At 36.3% G+C, this 19,884-nt stretch overlaps 1 protein-coding gene across 2 annotated transcripts in view; it reads left to right on the top strand.

Annotated features, from left to right (window-relative positions):
* The window catches only part of ITGA6 (integrin subunit alpha 6), a 103,304-nt gene extending 86,189 nt beyond the window's left edge, over positions 1-17,115 (top strand). The window contains exons 13-26 of one of the 2 annotated variants that reach the window (XM_027865919.1): positions 89-232; positions 2,074-2,189; positions 2,305-2,494; positions 2,611-2,694; positions 2,799-2,878; positions 3,031-3,108; positions 3,197-3,299; positions 4,589-4,762; positions 6,023-6,124; positions 6,210-6,320; positions 6,418-6,516; positions 9,877-10,002; positions 13,035-13,164; positions 15,571-15,658. In XM_027865919.1, the coding sequence (XP_027721720.1) occupies positions 89-232; positions 2,074-2,189; positions 2,305-2,494; positions 2,611-2,694; positions 2,799-2,878; positions 3,031-3,108; positions 3,197-3,299; positions 4,589-4,762; positions 6,023-6,124; positions 6,210-6,320; positions 6,418-6,516; positions 9,877-10,002; positions 13,035-13,142 (1,515 nt within the window). In that variant the 3' untranslated portion in view covers positions 13,143-13,164; positions 15,571-15,658. Of the gene's footprint in view, positions 1-88; positions 233-2,073; positions 2,190-2,304; positions 2,495-2,610; positions 2,695-2,798; positions 2,879-3,030; positions 3,109-3,196; positions 3,300-4,588; positions 4,763-6,022; positions 6,125-6,209; positions 6,321-6,417; positions 6,517-9,876; positions 10,003-13,034; positions 13,165-15,570 lie in introns of both variants that reach the window. The other variant, XM_027865918.1, reaches the window with a different exon arrangement.
* The last annotated feature ends 2,769 nt before the right edge of the window (positions 17,116-19,884 follow it).

The following is a 19,884-nucleotide window of genomic DNA, read 5'->3' as shown; positions in this document are numbered from 1 at the left end:
ATTCAAAATAAATTGTTCTTCAGAAATGTGTCAGAATGTTACTATTTCCATGTAGTAAGTAGCCTTATTAGGTGGTTATATTTTCCAGGAGAACATCAGAGATAAACTACGTCCCATTCCCATAACAGCTTCAGTGGAAATCCAAGAACCAAGTTCACGGAGGCGAGCAAATTCACTTCCAGAACTTCTTCCAATTTTGAATTCAAATGAACCCAAAACAGTAACCTCAGAGGTAAATTTGCCTGACTCCCCATCACGTCAGAGATTTTTTTTCCCTACAGTGCTAAACAATCTAGTAAAATGTCTTTGCAGGGGGATAATTAGAACACAGGATTAGATTGAGAGGATGCTCCTTTGTGTAAACTTGTATTGTAACATGCATGTGTTACATGTTCAGTATATATTACATGTTAAACTCAGTCAATTATAATCTAAGGAAATAATGATAGAAAAAGATAATCTCTTTATACAGTATAAATAAGTGCCTACATTTTTTAGTAGTTTGGAAAAATCACCATCTCATTGATCTCTCAGGCACAAGCCATGTGCATATGTATGTTAATATATGTACATGTTACATATATACATTTACTCTAGCAGCTGACACATTTACTATTCACTCTGATCTGTAGTAATCTAGAGACTATCGGGGATCATAGATATAGATATAGGTATAAATATTGATATACACATCAGTGTATTTGAATATACATGCACATATACATATATATGTATACACACACATGCATACACGTACATATATTTCCATGCATATACTCTTGTTTGACATCAGTGAAATGATGATTTTTTTTTCCTCCTCCCCCCAAAAATTAGGAAGGCATATAGCTGATTATGAGTAGTCTATAGGCTGAAATTATTTTTTCTATAGCAATTTTTTCATATGATAATCAGCCTGAGTTTCGTATTTCTATGCAGTATATCATACATTTCTCCTGTCACAGTGTTCTCATCCTGAAGACCTTTTCTACCTTTGAAAAGTCATAAAACTGCTCTTGGCTGGTCTGGTTTTTATAATCAAGGGGCAAGTCTTACTCGGAAAAGGAAGTGATTACTTTAAGCTGTGGTCAGCAAGATGAAATGGACAGCATTAGACACTCAGTTATAGTATCTTAGAATTGGAGAAAGTTACCGTCTGAATTGTTAGAGATGCTGTACTGGGGGTGGGGAGGGAGGGGTAGAAATGGGTAGTGTACTGATTTAGAGAGGAGAGGAATCACTTATTAATGACTACACTCCTCTCTTGCTGTCAGGAGGTCAGCTTACGTTCATGCTACATAGCCCCCCCTGTGATCTCTGCTGGTCTTGGTGGATTGTCGGAGGACACTCTGTAAGAGTGAATAGTAAAAGGTGTAAGATTTTTTGAAACCAGAGGCAGGTTAAATCTAAATTTTGTAAAATGCCATAGTGTATAACACTGGCTCATAAACTCCTTGGACTATTATTGAAATGGATGTTTTTTGTCATCTTTATAAGCTCTTTTTTAGCACATTCTTGCCTTCTGGCAGAAGCCTCAGTGTAGTGGGGTGAGACAAAGAGGAAGAAAACATTTTTGTGGTTGTTGTTGTTGTTAAATTGTTTTCAGTCGTGTCTGAGCACATTTGGGTTTTTCTTGGCAAAGATACTGGAGTGGTTTGCCATTTCCTTCTCCAGCTCATTTTATATGCAAGGAAACTGAGGCAAACGGGGTTAAGTGACTTGCCCAGGGTCACACAGCTAGTAAGTGTGTGAGGTCAGATATGAACTCAGGAAGATGAGTCTTCCTGACACCAGACCTGGCACTCTATCCACTATGCCACAAGACAACTTTAGCCATGATTTATTCTTATGTGATTGATTGGGAAAAAGTTATTAAAATGTTATTTACCACATCCTTTCAGACCCAAGTGGGAATTGGATATGTCACAAAGGGCTTGCATGCTTGGGGTTTCTCCAAAGGTGGCAGTTGTCATGCTAGAATGTAGATATTATAGAAAAAGTCATTGATTTACTTAGCCTTCTGTCTATATTTTCCTGATTGATATTAACTTACACTCATTTCTGGTTTTTCTCTAGGTCCAGTTCTTAAAAGAGGGATGCGGAAATGATAACATCTGTAATAGCAATCTGAAATTAGAGTACAGATTTTGTACGCGAGACGGCAACCAAGACAAATTTTCTTATTTACCAATGTAAGAATCTCTTTTGTAGCATTAGCATAAACTGCTATCATTTGACAAGGGCCATTTGATGAGGAAGAATTTCAAGTGTCTTGAGAATGATTCTGTTGTCTCTGTCTTTTTATAGTCACAATGGCGTCCCAGAGCTTGTTCTCAAAGACCAGAAGGATATTGCTTTAGAAATAACAGTGACAAATAGCCCTTCCAATCCCAGGAATCCTACAAAAGATGGGGATGATGCCCATGAAGCGAAACTCATTGCAACTTTTCCTGATACCTTAACTTATTCTGCATACAGAGAGCTGAGGGCTTATCCTGTGAGTGTCCTTAAAGAAAGACAAAAAGGGAGGAAGAAAGTGGATGTGTGTATTTCATATGCACACATAAATCTTCAGCATTTGACATTTTGACCTAACTTTTTTTTCTTTCATAGGAAAAACAATTGAGTTGTGCAGCCAATGTAAATGGTTCCCAAGTAGACTGTGAACTTGGAAACCCCTTTAAGAGAAATTCCAGTGTGGGTGCTAACTTTTTTTCATTTTATTATTTTAAAATGTTGTTAAGATTTTGATAGGATTAGATTCACGTTAATTGACATACACTTGTGTTTCTCTTTTTTAGGTTACTTTTTATTTGATATTAAGTACAACAGAAGTCACCTTTGATACCACAGACCTGGACGTGAATCTGAAGTTGGAAACGTAAGAGTTCTTTTTCCTCAATCTCATCATTTAGCCTTGTACCATGAATGTGTAGGTCTCTATGAATTGCCTGTGATCTGACTCATGAAAGAAGTGTAATTATAATGAAAAAACTGTTAAAATAAAACCTCATTGTTTCCTTTTCACTTCAGAACAAGCAATCAAGATAATTTGGCTTCAATTACAGCTAAAGCTAAAGTGGTTATTGAACTGCTTTTGTCGGTCTCTGGGTAAGTGTTTGTATTTAGCATAACAAATCAATGTTTGAAAGAACCATTTACAATCTTTACTGAAACCCAGTGTTTTTTAATTTAACAGAGTTGCTAAACCTTCCCAGGTGTACTTTGGAGGTACTGTTGTTGGTGAGCGAGCTATGAAATCTGAAGATGAAATTGGAAACTTAATAGAATACGAATTCAGGGTGAGTTGGAGCAAATGTGTGTAAGATATGGTGTTCATATAAATCATTTCATTTTTTTACTTGTCTCCCCATTGTCTACCAAATAAGCTCCAGACTCCTTAGCCTAGCATTTGAGGGCCCCCACAGTCTGACCTTGCTATCCTTATTTTACATTGTACTTATCCTATACTCTACACAGCCAAGGGTGCAGTGCAAGACTTGGGCTCAGGAAAACTTAAGTTCAAATCCAACCTCTAACGTTTTATATTCTCTGTTTGCCTCAGTTTCCTGAATTGCAAAATGGGGATAATAATAGACCTATTCACAGAATTGGTATGAGGATCAAATGAGATAATATTTGTAAAGCACTTAGCATAGTGTTTGGTGCATGGTAGGCACTATATTCATTTATTCTTTGTTATTCAGTGTTTCAATCATGTCTGACCCTTTGTCAGACATTTGGGGGTTTCTTGGCAAAGATATTGGAGTGATTTGCCATTTTCTTCTCCAGCTCATTGTACAGTTGAGGAACTGAGGCAACTTGGCACCTTGTAATTACTTGTACTAATGAAAATCTAAAATATGTATGTGTGTGTGTGTGTATATATATATGTATGTATGTATGTATATATGTATGCATGTTGGTTTTGGAAGGTAATATCTCTGTTTCTCTCAACAGGTTTACCTTCCTAGTTTTGTTTTACTTAAGGAATGTAAAACTGGGTTTATATTTTGTAAAACATACTGACCATAGTGGGAAAGGAGGCTTGGAGGTGTGTTGAACAACAACATTGAAGTGATGAAAAATTCCCTGGGGACTAGCTACACAGCAGATGATTACATTGTTTGAATATCTGCTTGACTTTATCCATATGACATTGAATCTTGCTGTAAAATCATATATAGATTTCTCTTTCCTGTGACTAAAAATACTGAGCTCAGAAATATAGCAATTACATACAGTAAAAGCCTGCTATGACATGCCTTGTCTGTCATAGAGGTGTCATTCCTGACCCATGGGAGCAGCAACACAAGGAGATTCCAATGGGTATCTTTACATTTGAAGTTAATGGTGATGACCTGATTACATAGACACGGATCAGGAGACCAGTGTGCTTTGCCCTTGTCCTCTCCATGAGCAAACACGGCCCCAGAATCTGTGCTTCCAACGCCTCTCTATGCTCTCATTCAGTTTTTGCATCAAATACTCTTGACATTTTTCCAGCTGCTTATGAGAGGTAACTGCTGCTGTAAATTTGCATTAAGAGAATTTACTTTGAGATAACATATGCATTATTATTTTCCAACAGGTAATTAATTTAGGTAAACCTCTTAAAAATCTTGGCACAGCATCTCTAAACATTCAGTGGCCCAAAGAAATTAGCAATGGCAAATGGCTGCTTTATTTGATGAAAATAGAATCCAAAGGGTTGGAACAAATAAACTGTGAGCCACAAGATGAAATTAACTCTCTGGGACTAAAGGTATGTTAGTAAGGGTTTTGTTAGCTTATAACTTACCTAATGTCATTATGTCAGTGAAATGGGAGAGGATTGCTTTGATACATTAACCGAACTTTGTTGAGGAAATCAACGTGTAAGTTACCAAGGAAGAGTGAGAAATTTTCAGATTAAATGCCCAATTCCAAAGGCTAGAGCTGCCTTTAATTTAGGACTCAATCCAGGAAATCAAAACTTCTGAAATGTGATGGCCAATAATAGGATAAAATCTTTTGAGAGGTGAGAAGAGTTGGGAGGCATAATACTGTGGTTGGTGTGGTACTATGGTACAGTGAAAATAGAGCTGGACTTATAGTCAGAAAGCCCTGGGTTCTAATCCTGCCTTTTGACACTTAATGGCTAGGTGACCATGAGCAAGTCACTTATCTTGTTAAGATTCAGTTTCTTCATCTGTAACATGAGACAATGCTATTGTCAATCTTTACCTCACAGGGTTATTATGAAGATCAAATGAGGTAATGTACAGAAAGCCCTTTGCAGATCTTAAATGTGTTACAGAAATGTCATTAATTATAATGAATAATTCTTCAGTCATGCTAGAGACTTGGACAGGTAGTTTCAATTCTGCTTTGCCTCACCGTATCAGCCAAAGATGTTTTGTAGAACATTTGTTGGCCATTGAAAATGTCCTTTAGAATGAAACACAGGTGTAAGGGGTTTTTTTTAGTTTTGTTTTGTTTTGTTTTTTTTGTTCTGGACCAGTGAGAAGGTAGCATGAGAGTTGGCCTTAGTGGCTAGAAGACTTGGGCTCTAATGTTGCCTCTGAAATGTACTCTCTATGTAACCCATAACATCTCAGTGCCCCTGGGCATCTGTCTAAAGGACTCAAAAGTTTCCAAGTCGGTGCTAATCTACATTAATAGAAGAAATTTTCTCCCTGGGAGTTCCTTACACAAGTGTAGTGATGGGCTCTTTATGCCCTAACTAATTCTCTGGGGAGTATGTTCTTTATTTCAGCATATGTTTATGTAAGCCTGGGATGATCTGCCTGCTCTTAAAAATCATTAAATGTCAAAAAGTTTAAATGATGAAAATTTCTACTGATTTTGTACATAAAATTGTGGAGAAGGAATCTATGTGTGACTGTAATATAAAAATGTAGATTTGAAGTCATTTTGGGAGGGATGATAAGTAAAGGTCCACATTGTATGGGGAAAAAGGAAAGGCAGAACCACTTGACCATTTGAGATCTTCCTGGTGACAATTCTTCTCCTTCTCCTTCAGGAATCTCCTCACAACTCTAGAAAGAAACGAGAAATTGCAGAGAAACAGACAGATGATGGCAGAAAATTTTCTTTATTTGCAGAAAGAAAATATCAGACACTTGTAAGTGTTCTTTAAGAGATTTGGCAGATTATTAGCATTCTTTGGTACATTACATTTCAACTTTTCAATTTTAATTTCTTTCTAGAACTGTAGCACAAATGTTAACTGTGTGAACATAAAATGTCCCCTACACGGTTTGGACAGTAAAGCTTCTGTTATATTACGGTCAAGACTGTGGAACGGTACATTCCTAGAGGTATGGCCTCACAATGGGACACTTGTTTGGAGATGTTTGCTTTCTTATAGAAATCAGACATTTCTTTGATGTGTGTACTATCTTTTTCCCCAAATAGGAATATTCCAAGCTGAACTACTTAGATATTCTTCTTCAGGCTTCCATTAATGTTACTGCTGCTGCAGAGAATATTAAGGTTCCAAATGCAGGGACTCAAGTGAGTAGTTTCAGAATCATTTTGATCTTTTTCTGGGCTAGTTGGTAAATAAAACTGTAATTGTCAATGTTTTTTTTGTTTGTACCCTCATGTCTCTCATCATTCCACTCTCCATTCTTCCTTATACGTCTCCCCATTCCCATAAAAAGGTGTATGCATTTTGATAGACTCTTAGAGTTAGCATGAAACCTAGAAATCATCTATCCTTGCACATATTAAATTATCAAAAGTATTTGTAGAATGAGTTATAGAATAATTGAATTTTAGAGTTTGGAGGAATTGCAAGGAGTATTTAAGTCAGGTAATCTTAACATTTCTTATGGGTCATGGACCCCTTCTCAGAATAAAGATTTTAAATGCATCAAACTCAGGACTACAAACGAAACCAATTATATTGAAATACTGTTGTACCAAGTTCATAGACTTCAAGTTAAATACCCCTGATCTAGGCCAATCCTCTCATGTTTTTTTAAGATGATAGATCCATTAACTCATAAATGTGGGCATTACCTCCACTAGTGAATTTTGTAAACCATCTTTTCTTTCTCATCTTATGTGATTCTTGTTCATTTTCTTCCATAGAACCTCCAAAAACCTCCAGATGTACCCAAACAACCTAGAAGCCTTCTCTGGGTCTTTTAATATTTTATGGATACAGGTATAACAGACTGCCCATCTGTTAACCCTTCCAATCTATACATAACTGGCTTGACTTATTTTCCAGTTAAACAGGTCTTCAATGACCTCCTTTAAACCAAAATAATCCTGGCTTCTAGTCCTCTTGAGTGAAAGTTATCATTGTACTCTATAGCTTACTTCTAGGTTAATACTCTGTAACTCACTTAGAACCACCATATATCTTTCTTTTGCCTTTTGGGTAACCAAAGGGAGCATCTTGAGATCATTGATAGAGCTTCACAATTTCCCAAATGAAGGATAGTCTTCTGTCCTACACTTGTTCAATTTTGCACCCATGTCCGTGTCTATTTGCTATGTTTGTTTAAGGCACTTGCACTGATTGACTCAGTGGGGCTGCCAAATCAATAGTATGCTCTAATCTGGCCAGTAAGCATATTTATTCTTCATCTACTTGACTTTACCTGTGTGATTATTGGGATGATCTCCTTTGAGAAGTAAAGTATCTCATTGAAGAGGACCTGTAGTATTTGAGGAATTGATGCAATCAGCACAATTCCAAACATGAACGCTGAGAGAACCTCAGTATCTCTGGGTAATCCCTCTTCCATTTTGACTCCACACAGGACATTCCCCTAAAATGTGGCCAACCTTTGGCAAGCATATGTCTCTGTGTTTTATGTCTTACTTAATATTGATCATCAGAGAATCATTGATTGAAGTTATAACTGTGGTTTCATCTTTTAGGAAAGTCTTGCATGATCTTAACATTTGCATAATAGAAACTTTGGAGAAGAATCTTAAAAGCTACATTTCACTCTATAGAGCCAAATGGTTTCTCATGGTTAATTTACAATAAACACAAAAGTAGCATGTCTTCACAGAACAGTTGAGTCAAGTGGGACTGTGACAATGAATTTGCTGTAGAAAATTGTATTTGAATGCCTTGAGTGATAGGGAGCTTACTACCTCACAAAGAATCCTATTCCATTGTTGAATGGCTTTAATTATTATGAAATTCTTCCTTATGTTGAGCCTAAGTTGGTCTCTTTGTAACTTCTAACCAGGAATGTACTAGAGTTGACTTGTGTAGGCTTTCAAAAGCCTTATTAAATTTTAATTGTGAGTATTTATACTTCAGAAATGAGCAAATGCTGCAAATCAGGGCTTGATTTATTATTTTGTTGATTTTTTTTTTTAGATTTAAGAAGGTGATAAAGAAGTGCTGATAATGCAGATTACACTTAAAATGGTGTTATGTGTTTTCAGAGAACTGGTTGTTAAAGATTTATTAGCACAACATTGCTCCTATCCATCAATAATTCTTCTGCTTTCTGCTATATGCTATAGAGCAGAGGTTCCTAACTTTTTGTGTGTCATCTATCCCTTTAGCAGTCAGATGAAGTCTTTGGACTCCTTTTCAGAATAACATTTTTAAATGTACGAAGCAAAATCCATGGTATTATAAAGGAAGCCAATTATGTTGAAGTAATTATCCAAATATGAAAAGTTTCCAAGTTCATAGACTCCCTGGCCTCTCTCTATAGATTAAGGGGACCATGGACTTTGGGTTAAGAACCTCCGCTCTGGAGTAATACAAAACATATTTACTTCCTCATTCATACAAATATTTGAAAACTGACAATCTCCTTTTTCTCAAAGCTAAATGTTCTTAATATTATTACTGATCAGTAATTCAGTTCAATAAACATTTATTTGTTTTTTAAATAAATATTTATTTAAAACTTGCTGTGAATAGGCCATTAGTGGAGCTGGAGTGGGAGGAAACATAAGGTGTAATTAACCCTCATTGGGACATTGTCATAAGAGAAGACAAACCTACCAAACGATGCATTAGTGCCTTAGAGAAGGTATCAAAGTGTCATGTGAGGGACAGAGGGGAAGGCCATCCTGATGGGGGCATCAGGGAAAGCTTCAGGGATGAGATAACATTTGATTTGGGCTTTAAAGGATGGTCAGCAGTTTACCAGGCAAAGGAGGTAAAGAGGATATTGCTAGTGTAGGGAGCAGTATTGAATAAGCAAAGAGTTAGGAAGGATGCAGGTCAGTTTTATTGACCAGGTCTGAGATTTCCTCAGTGCTGTGAGTTCCTGGGGAGGAACTTCTTTGACCAGGGCAGATCACAAATTATACTCTTAGAGAATTTCCTAGACCATTGAGAGGTGAAATGAATTTTCCAGAATCACATAGCCAATATGTGGTAGATGAGGGACTTGAATGTGGAGGGGTCTTCCTGATTCCCTCCACCAAGCTGCTTCTGTCCAAGGAAAAATATTTATGCATGCCAACATCCCTCCTGACTTCCTTGCCCTCCACCAGCCTTGGTGATGTTCACTGCCACCTCTCAAGTGTTTGGGAATGCTTATTGTCCATGTACATTCTTTCTACTAATTTAACAGTTCTTTCCCTTACTGAACTTTTAATTGGGGGAAAAAAGAGCTTGATCATTGTAGACTTGTAGCCCTTTTGAGTCTGCCTAGAGTGAAGAAGGCAGGATTGGAGAAGGAAGCAAGTGTGGAACGTATTACACAGTTAATAGAGGGAAAAAATTTCCATTTAAAATTGAGTATATTTCATAGATGGCCTTACCTAAACTGCCTTTGATGGCAAAATCCGTGCTAGAATTAGTCTCTCAAACTCTTGCTCTTTGCATTCCTTCACACAGCATACACTCATCCTCACGTGATTTCTGCTGTCTCACAGGTCCGTGTTACGGTATTTCCTTCAAAGACAGTCGCACAGTATTCTGGAGTGCCGTGGTGGATCATCCTTGTGGCTATCCTTGCTGGAATTCTGATGCTTGCTCTATTAGTATTTTTACTATGGAAGGTGGGTTTTATTCAGCATTTTATTTCATGTTTTTAAAATTACTGGTTTTTAAAAGAGTGAGGTCAGCAAATTATAATTATCTGAATATTGTGGACAGTTTTGATGTGTGAAGTTCAGCCACCTTAATGTACCACCATAGAACACATAACTAAATATGTTTTAGCAATACTGGATTTCTTTCTGTTGCTTGAGACTGGCATGCTCTTCATTTGGGATCAAACAGATCCTTAATTGCTGGCTACTGTAGTGTTGGCAAGCTTTGGCCACACCCTTCCCCCAACCCATACTCCCCCCACGTGAAATGACCGAATGAGGTGAGCAAAACTTGGAATCAATATGAAAAAAATACCACCCATACTTTCTATTCTAAACATAATAGAAGCCTATATGGAAAATTTTCATTTCTTTTTAACTGTAAAAATACCTTCCCCTCTTCCCTTTCTGAAATCACTTTACCACATTAAAAAACATTTCCACCACACAGCTTGTACTCATCCTCGTATGATTTCCTATATGTATGCTATATGAGGATTTATATGTTGTATACATATATCATACATCTTATATGAGGATTATATATATATGTGTGTATACACACACACACACACACACACACATATATATATATATATATATATACCTATTTCCTACATGTATCCTTTATGAGGATTCTGCCTGTATGTATACTGTTCCTAGAGGTTACAAAATATAGACACTATTTTGCAGCCTGAGTTTTTAGTATGACTGGTAATGTACAATTCTCTTGTTTCATATTACAATTTTTGTTGTTGTTGATGTTGGTTAGTCGTTTTCAGTCGTGCTCGATTCTTTATGACCCCATTTTGGGGTTTTCTTGGCAAAGATACTAGGGTGGTTTGCCATTTCCTTCTCCAGCTCATTTTACAGATGAGGAAACTGAGGCCAACAGAGTTAAGTGAGTTGTCCAGGGTCACATAGCTAGTAAGTGTCTGAAGCCAGATCGGTGCTCTAGCCACTGTACTATCTAGATACCCTCTTTACAATAGAGAGTTACAAATAAATTAAAGAAATTACAAATAGAGTTCAGAGAATAATGGGCTATGCAGAATACTATTTCCCCTTTCAGCTATAACAAATGAGAACTCTGCATTCTCCAGTTCCTGCCACGTGTAAGTTGTTTCTCCCAAAGTGAAGTCTTTCTTTAGACCTCTCGCAGAGTTCTTGTTATCCCAAGAATTTTTAATTCACAGTGAATCTTAGAGCCTGACCTCCATTAGCTCGATGTGGACCTTCTACTGCTCAAGCATCAAATTGATGCAATTGTGTTTTTCATAGTCTGGGACAAGTCTAACCAACCCGTGCCAAAAAAAAATTACGAAAAATGAAGTCAAGAAAAAAGTGTTTTTGTGTTAGGGAGTGCCTAAGGATAGCCTTGCTAATAGCTTTTCATTTAAAAATTGATGTCATGGAAAGGCACTTAAAAGATGTGACTTCTGGCCCTAGTACTCCCATCAACTAGCTGTGTTGTTTTGGCTCAATCACATAATCTCTCTTTGCCTCGGTTTTCTTATTTGAAATATGATGAAGTTTGATTGTTTAATTTTTAAGGTCCATTCCAGATCTGCCATTCTATAGCTCAGTTTTCTTTTAAGTTTTTGTACAGAATATACATGTGACTAAGACTTATTATTTTATGGTTACTCTCATCATACCAAGGCCTTGATTTTTTCCTCCATTTGGGGGATCCAGACCTGTAAATTCTTGGTGTGGGGAACATGTCTCCACCAATACAGATCAACAACTTACATTAATTTAGTAGTATCAGAGAATTGCCTGGAGCATCAGAAGGTTAAGTGACACAGAACTAGTATATGTCATAATCAGGACTTCCTGACTGCAGTGGTGTTCCGTCTACTAAGCTAGTGGTGTCAAACTCAAATAGAAAAGGATTGGATCTGCATATTGACTACTTAGAAAACCACAAATTAACATTATCTATGTTGTTTTTTTTATTTATTTTGTTAAGCATTCCCCAATTATATTTTAATCTGGTTTGGGCTTTGCTCTCAAGAGTTTGACACTTCTTCTTTAGGTCCCACTGTCTCTTCATTAGCATGGATAATTGGGAAATCACTAGGTGGTTTCGCAAAGAAGCATACATTTCCCAACATCAACTAGGTATAACTTTTCCTTCATAACATTTGTCAGCATAAGAAGCTGAATTCGCCAAAGGTCACAGATCCATCAGGCCAAGCTATATTTCAAAGTATAATTTGAAGGCCTTATGAACTGAGTATAAGTAAATAGACCAAGTTCTCCAGTTATATGAAGGAAATTACAGTGGAAAGTGGGATAATGCTTTTATACTCATTTAGAGTGACCTAACCTAATTCACTTAAGGTTCTACCGTTTGAGGGTTTCATGTTCATCCAGAATTTGTGAAAATGACAGCAATCATTCTTTCACTGTGCTGTCTTCAAATTTGTATTGTAATTCGCTCCACAAATCCCTAGGCCTCAAATAGATGGTATTTGTGCTGCAGAATTTATTGTGAAAGAAGGGGAAAAAAAACTTCTCAGAAGCTCTTTTCCTAGGATTTGTGCAAAGTCTGACTTCAGAGAATTCATTTCCTAACTATTGTCTGAACAAACAGCAAAGGTCAGCCTTTTGACCTTCTGCAGAAGGGTACAACGTACCTTCTCGATGAAGCCAAAGCCTCAGGTTGGCATGTTTAAGCCTTCCGTTTGGAAAAAATGCGTGCCTTGACATTTTTCTTCTGAATGAATGAAACCCATTCCCCTCTGATGTTAACCCATATTGGTTCCTTAGTTGTTGGAGTAGTAAAAGGAAAATCAGTAGGAGGGGCTGTATGTCCTGGAGGGATCAGGTTAAATGTTACCCCAAATATTTAGTGCTGTCTTACCTACTGGCTGCTAAAATTGGTATCTTTATAGATGGGCTATAGAAGTAAACGGATCAAGTTCTGAGTTTTCTTTTGTTTGGCTGTTGTACATCAATCTGTGAAATTGACTAAGTACCTTGCTTCCTTATAGTGTGGTTTCTTCAAGAGAAATAAGAAAGATCATTATGATGCCACATATCACAAGGCTGAGATCCATGCTCAGCCATCTGATAAAGAGAGGCTTACTTCTGATGCATAGTATTGAGCTACTTCTGTAATTGGTAATTGATCAATGTTTTTTCATTGCTAGCTGTGGGACCTGCTGTGGTTGTGGTGGCTAATGTTTAGGGAAAGAGCTTGCTGCATTGGTTCTATTAACAGATGAGTTTCCATGTTATCTCCATGTGCTTGCTTGCTTTTGTTTATTTCATTATTTGCATTTGAATGCTTACGTGCTTTTGTTTTTTCAAGAAAGTATAAGAAAAACCCTTCAGCTACAAATGATTTTCCCTCCTTCCCATCCATTCCAATACAACCCAAAACAGTAGCAAAAATTTTAATCCTTATGTATTCTTAAACAAAGAATATCCCAAATCTCTATAATCAAATAATGTAGCTTGCTACATATGTGTATGTATATATGTATGCCTGTGTGCATGTGTGTACACACACATACATATATATACACTCACTACTGGATAGTGAGCAAAATTGGAGATTTTAAACACATATAAGAAATTGCTACTGATTTTTTTTTTTGTCAGTCACAGAATTGCCTATAACTAGAAGGGATGTTGGCTGCTTTATTAACCTTTGTTGCATGCTGAAAACATGTTATTTCTCTTGATGAAAAGGGTTTTTCATCATTTTACTTTTACCTAATTTTTTCATCATTATCATTTTAATCTACTTACATTAAATGGAGGGGGGAATTGATAGTTTGGAATAATTTTGTTGTTCAGAAATGTGCTGCTAAGATCAAGAGATGCAGCCTCGGTTTGCTGCAAACACAAGACAGGCCAAAGTCCATTTCAGCACATTATGACCAAAATGTCTCTAATTAAGATTTTAAGCTCGATGCACTAGTGGAGTAGTAACAGATACAAAGAAATTTCAGTTCAACAGAATAATGAGTTTATTGTAGTGGACTTTGACCTCTGTATTCTCTTTTTAGAGGTTTCACTTAAGTTTTTAGATTTCCTTTTACTTTTCTTATTTGTGAACCCATGGGAGAAGTTGAGTGTTTCCCTTTCTCATTTTTTTTTTTTGACATCTTGGTAAACAGGGAAAGGATGACATTTTCCCAACTTCTTGTTCCTTTCCATGGCTGTTTGGCACCCCACTCAAATTTCAGTGGCATACTACTTCTCTCTCATGCCATTGAATGTTCATTAAATTACTGCATTGCTTAAATGGGGTAACAGCTGTGTTTTATGGTAGGTAGATACTATTGTGATCTGATCTGGGATTATAAATCATGAAAAAAATGTGGTCAACATAGAAGTAGCCTTGAGATGAAAGCTCTCATGCCATTTTTTTTCCCTATTGCTGTATTAATACTTATGCATTTTTACCATGGTATTTTAATAATACTGTAATACCATTCAACATAAGCATTCTGTTTCTATAGGTAGTTGCATAATAAACAGTCTAATCCTTCATTCTAAAATATCCTCATCATCCATCATCTAGCTGCATTTCTAAATTGGAATACTCTTTCCTTTACTACCACACTGCATTCCAAACAGTTTTTGATTCTGAAATAACCTAGAAAATTTCCATTCAGATTGCATTGTCTTTCAACTGAGCAAGGTAGATACAACTAAAGTACTTAATTCACATAGTACTTTCAATGGAAAAGGCATCTTGTATTTTCTAAGAAAAAAGAGGAGCTATTTCAATTCGTTGTGAATCCCACAGTATCTCAAACAAACAAAAGGCTTGGGCAGTGTATAATTCAGCTTAATGCTAGCACACAGTGACTTCATTACTTGTAAAGAAAAGAGATTAACTTGGAGACAGGTCAACATGTCCCATACAACTGAGATGGCATATAGCTCCCAGGAGATGATATGAGCAATGAAGCTTTAAACAAGAGGCATAGGTAAGGTTTTTAAATATGCCAGTTACACCATACTGGTATATTCAAATAACATCTTGCAAAATGTTTGTGACTTAACATCAATTTATTTTGGCAAGGAAACCTTTTCTCTTTTTTTTTTTTTCAGGCTTGATTTAGCTCCTAATCTATTTCCAAAATGTCCTTTATGCTGAAACGACTCCCCTAGTGTGATTTTAAAATGAGCTATAATTCAGATATAATATTGTGATTATTTGTTAAATTGTAGAAGCATTTTCCCAGTGACTCCTAAATTGTTAGAACAGAGATAGGTTTCGCTGTTGTAAAAAAAGAAAAAGAAATTTAATCCAAAGTCAACAGGTGAAAATGGACTTGGCCTTTAGTTGCATAAGCTCTTGTCACTCCATTACTCTCCCCTTCTCCAACCTCAGCCATTTTTCTTTTCAGACACATGTGTTCCTTTCTTAAGGAAAATTATTTCTTTTCTCCCACATGTGGGCATTACTTTAAAAGGAAAAAAAAGCTTAGCTATTCCTGCTTAGTACATTTTTTTTTTTTGCATTTTGTAACTGAATATTTTTGTTCCCTTGTTCTGCCTCTTCTCTAGTGTGGATTCTTTAAGCGCTCCAGGTACGATGACAGCGTTCCGCGATACCATGCTGTAAGAATCCGGAAAGAGGAACGACAGATCAAAGATGAGAAATATAATGATGGCCTGGACAAAAAACAGTGGATCACAAAATGGAATGAAGATGAAAGCTACTCCTAGGGGGAAAAACAGCACACTCTCCAGACTGTTCTCTTGTTTTCCAACTCAGAAATTTAAATGGATTTTAAAAGTTCCTTCAGTAACTGAGGATTGGTTTCAGACTTACTACAGACAGTATGGACCTACAGTTTTAAACTGTGGATATTGTTACGTATCCCAAGGCTTTTATTTTGCACAGCTAAATTTGAGATGGTTGGAACTGATTTTTTTTTTAACTGCCTTAATTTAAATTTCCAGATTGCCTTTCATTTTGGTGTGGCTGACCCATGATGAGAAAGGGTATGCTGAGTTGTATGTCCTGTGAAATCTTCCCATTAGTATATTAGAAAGAAAGCCACCATTATCAGTCATGCTGATATCTGGCATGTAGTAAGTTTCATAATTCTAGTATTACCTTTGCAAACATTTCTTCCACTAGAATTGGAGAACTTTAAATCGACAGTGGTTTAAGCTAAAGTACTGTCTTCAAGTAAATGTGCAATAGAAGGTGATGCTGCCATCCCACCATCTTGTTTTTAACCTCAGATTTGTGTGAATACTGCTCACACCAAAATACACAGGTTATCATCTTCTCTTTTGACTAACACACACACACACACAAACACACACACACACACACACACACAAACACAACAGGCTTGAATACTAGTTATATTTTTTGTATATATTTTAGCCCTGGTATTTATTTTTGTCATAAATCATTTTGCCTTTAACTAACACATAGGCCAAAGACTATCCAATTTACCTTTCTTTGATTGGTTTAGGTGTTCAGAGTTAGTACATAGGTGGTTAGTGGTTTTGACCTAAATCTTTCACTGCAAAAAGAAAATAATAATTCTTTATAAATATACCAGAGATATTTTTTTAATAACTTAAAACTTAGCTATATATTGTAGCATCTTCCCCTCTTCTTTCTTCCTACCCTCATTCTTCCTAAACTCCATCTAGATCTGGGTTTGGCTAAGAGATAGGATTTAACTCTAAGATTATTTTGTCCTTACTGAACAGTCAGGATTCTTTTTTTGGGGAAGGGGTGCATTTTGTTTGCCCTCCAGCAACTATTTTCAGAACATCACACACATGCTTTAATGAAATCTTGGAGGAAATGGACTAGTTTGTCCCCATCCCTCACTCCTCCAGATGCTCTCTATTAATAGCACTTGGAAAAAAGGTAGGTGCATATGGTGGATCTGAACTGATCCAATTTAAGACTACTGAATGATGCTCTAATGTCAAAACAGTGATTTTATTTTTCAGACACGATAGCATGACTTTTAATTTTTTGGTTACTATTAGAGCCATCAAAAGAGTACATTGATGTTTTTTCTCCAAGCTATGTTCCCTGAATGACTTTGTGATTATTAAAATAAGAACGATACAATACCTTTGAATTGCTTATTGCATTCTACTGACATAATAAGGCGATAGCATTGATTATATCTTGAATAGAAACAGGCATCACAAAACATTTACTTAACTATCATGTTCTAAAATGTTAAGTTATATGGGGAGGGAAAGGAGGAAGGTGCTAATTAGTTTGATACTAGTATAAGAAATTTCCTGAAGTACAAAATACTATTATGTGCGCTTTCATCAGTTTGGGCTATTTTTTTTTTCCTTTTCAGGAACTATATGCCCTTAAAATTCTTACGCATTTCAGAAGTCTTCATTCATAGAGACATTTACACAAATTGTATTTTGTTTACAATTTTAGTCTCAAAAAACAAGGTATCATCAGTGTTTAAAAATTCAGTTTCTTGCCTGGATAACTCAAGATCCCAATGTACTGGCTTTATAAGCTGCTAAGAGGCTGCTTATGTTGGCAGTGTTTGTAGGCCTTTGTTAATAAAAAGTGAATGTCCTGAAGTCAGTGTAGTTTTCAACAACACAAAAAGCAGAATGTTGTTGCAGTGTTAAATTTAGAATTGTTAAAAATGTCATCTCAAGTCAAGTCACTGGTCTGTTTGCATTTGATCAATTTTTATACTAACTAACGTTGTAAAATCATTCCATTTTAAGAACGTACCTGTGGATATTTGTATAAAAGTGTGAAATAAAATTTTTTTATGAAAGTGCTTATTGCTTAGTCATTGTCTTGAGGCCAACTTTAGTACTGTAATTTGTGAGAGAGTCTTAATTGCCAGACTTTCTCTCTTCACAAAAGCAGTTATTTCTAGGTCTTACATAAGATTTATGAAATAATGTGAGTTATTTAATTACTTTTAAAGCACAAAATCATCTGAAAATTGTCCAAATATGATTTTGACTAGTGTTTGATATAAATGAGTAAACAAATGCCTAAAGAAAACGCGATATAAAATCTGTAATTAATAAGAAAATTTGGTTAATTTAAACAACTTTTAAACATTTTACAATGGCATACCCATTTTATGTGAGTCTATGCTAATGAAAGAGGCAATCCTTTTCTTTTTTTCCTGGTCTACATTATTTACCAGGTCCTTAATATATTCTAAGTCTGCCACTTATTACCTGGACCCCAATTGCCTCACATCTAATATGATGACATTAAAGTAGAAAGCCTCAAAGATCCATCCGAGCTCTATGATTCTGTGAAAAGATTAATTTTGGATGAAGATGAGATAGTGTCTTTGCCAGATTCAGAAGGTGACGTTATTTGAAGTAATCAAGTAGGTATTTTTCCTTTGGCTGTTGATAAATTTAGAATGGTTTTCTTCCCTAGTGAATGAAAAACCTAAGAGATTACTTGTGTAGAAGAACATCTGCAGAATGAATACTGATTCTGGACCATGCTGTGTAATAGAAAAAAGATTGGACTTGGGAGTCAGAACATCTGGGTTCTAGTTCTAATACTACTTATTATGTCATTGTCATTTAACCTGATTCTCAATTTGTCTATCTCTAAGATGGGGCAGTTAGGTGGTACAGTAGATAAAGCGCTGGGCCTGGAGTCAAGAAGACCTGAGTTCAAATCCAGCCTTGGACACTTAGTAGCTGTGTGATCCCAGGCAAGTCATTTTAACCCTGTTTCCTTCAGTTTCCTCATCTGTAAAATAAGCTGGAGAGTGAAATGGTGAACCACTCTAGTATCTTTGTCAAGAACACTCTAAATGGGGTCACAAAGAGTTGGACATTATTGAACAACAACAAAATGGGAACAACAATAATAATAATAAAGTAATTTACCTCGTTAAGTTACTGGACACATTGACAAATTTACTGGAAGACTCAGACAAAAGTCATGTAGACATAGTTATAAACCATATGCTAAACTACCTTGGGCATAGTTGTGTTGCTGTCTGCATCTCTGGAGAGAGCACCCAAATCCATGAGATCACAGATGCATCAAAGAATTGAAGTGGTCTATACTAGAACAGCTGAGAACCCAAGCTGGTGTTTGGATAGTTGTAGATCTCTGATACTTAAAAAAAAAATGGCCTCAGCCAAAATTAAACAAGAATGTCATTGCAGTATTTACTTTAGAATTGTTTAAAATGTCCTATCAAGTCAAGTTAGGATTATAAGGATCTAACTGAGATAGTATATGTTAAAAAGCACTTTGTAGGCTGTAGGGCTTTATACAAACGTAAGGTATCACCATCATCATCCTTATTAACACTGAGAATTAATGACCTCAGTGGGACTGCTCACTCTTGTGATGGCACTGATAAAATATCATTTGGCACCACTGACTTCCTACCACCACTGTACTAAAAAGAATCCATTTCCACTCCTGCCTGGCTGTTTACTTACCTCTAAAGTAAATTGTTGTTTCAGGTCTACTCTTTGAAAAACAAGTCTAATCATTTTGACTTAATCCCCAGTCTAGCAGCTTTATTAAATTTTTCTGGTAAGATTCAAGTCAACAGACATTTATTAGGCACATGGACTATGCAAGACACTGTACTAGGCATAAAGATAAAAATGGAAGAGCCCCTTCCTTCAGTGCGTTTACATTGTATTGGGCAGATACAATTTGCACAAGTTTAATGTAAGGTAGGGAATGAACAAGAGGTGGGTAAAGGAGAGGTCACAGAGTGTTCAAGTGACTGTGCCAAGTAATTGGGGTATGAGGACAAAAACTGAAGCTCTCCATGGGATGTGCACAGATAAGGATAATTCATGATAAGGAATGAAGGGGTAAAGAAGAGAGTCATCAGAGTGTTCTGGGAA

The sequence above is a fragment of the Vombatus ursinus genome, unplaced genomic scaffold (genome assembly GCF_900497805.2).
Source record: "Vombatus ursinus unplaced genomic scaffold, bare-nosed wombat genome assembly UNPS02014779.1, whole genome shotgun sequence".
Taxonomy (NCBI): domain Eukaryota; kingdom Metazoa; phylum Chordata; class Mammalia; order Diprotodontia; family Vombatidae; genus Vombatus; species Vombatus ursinus.
Note: the sequence above shows the minus strand (reverse complement) of the source record. Positions and strands in the feature narration are given on the sequence as shown.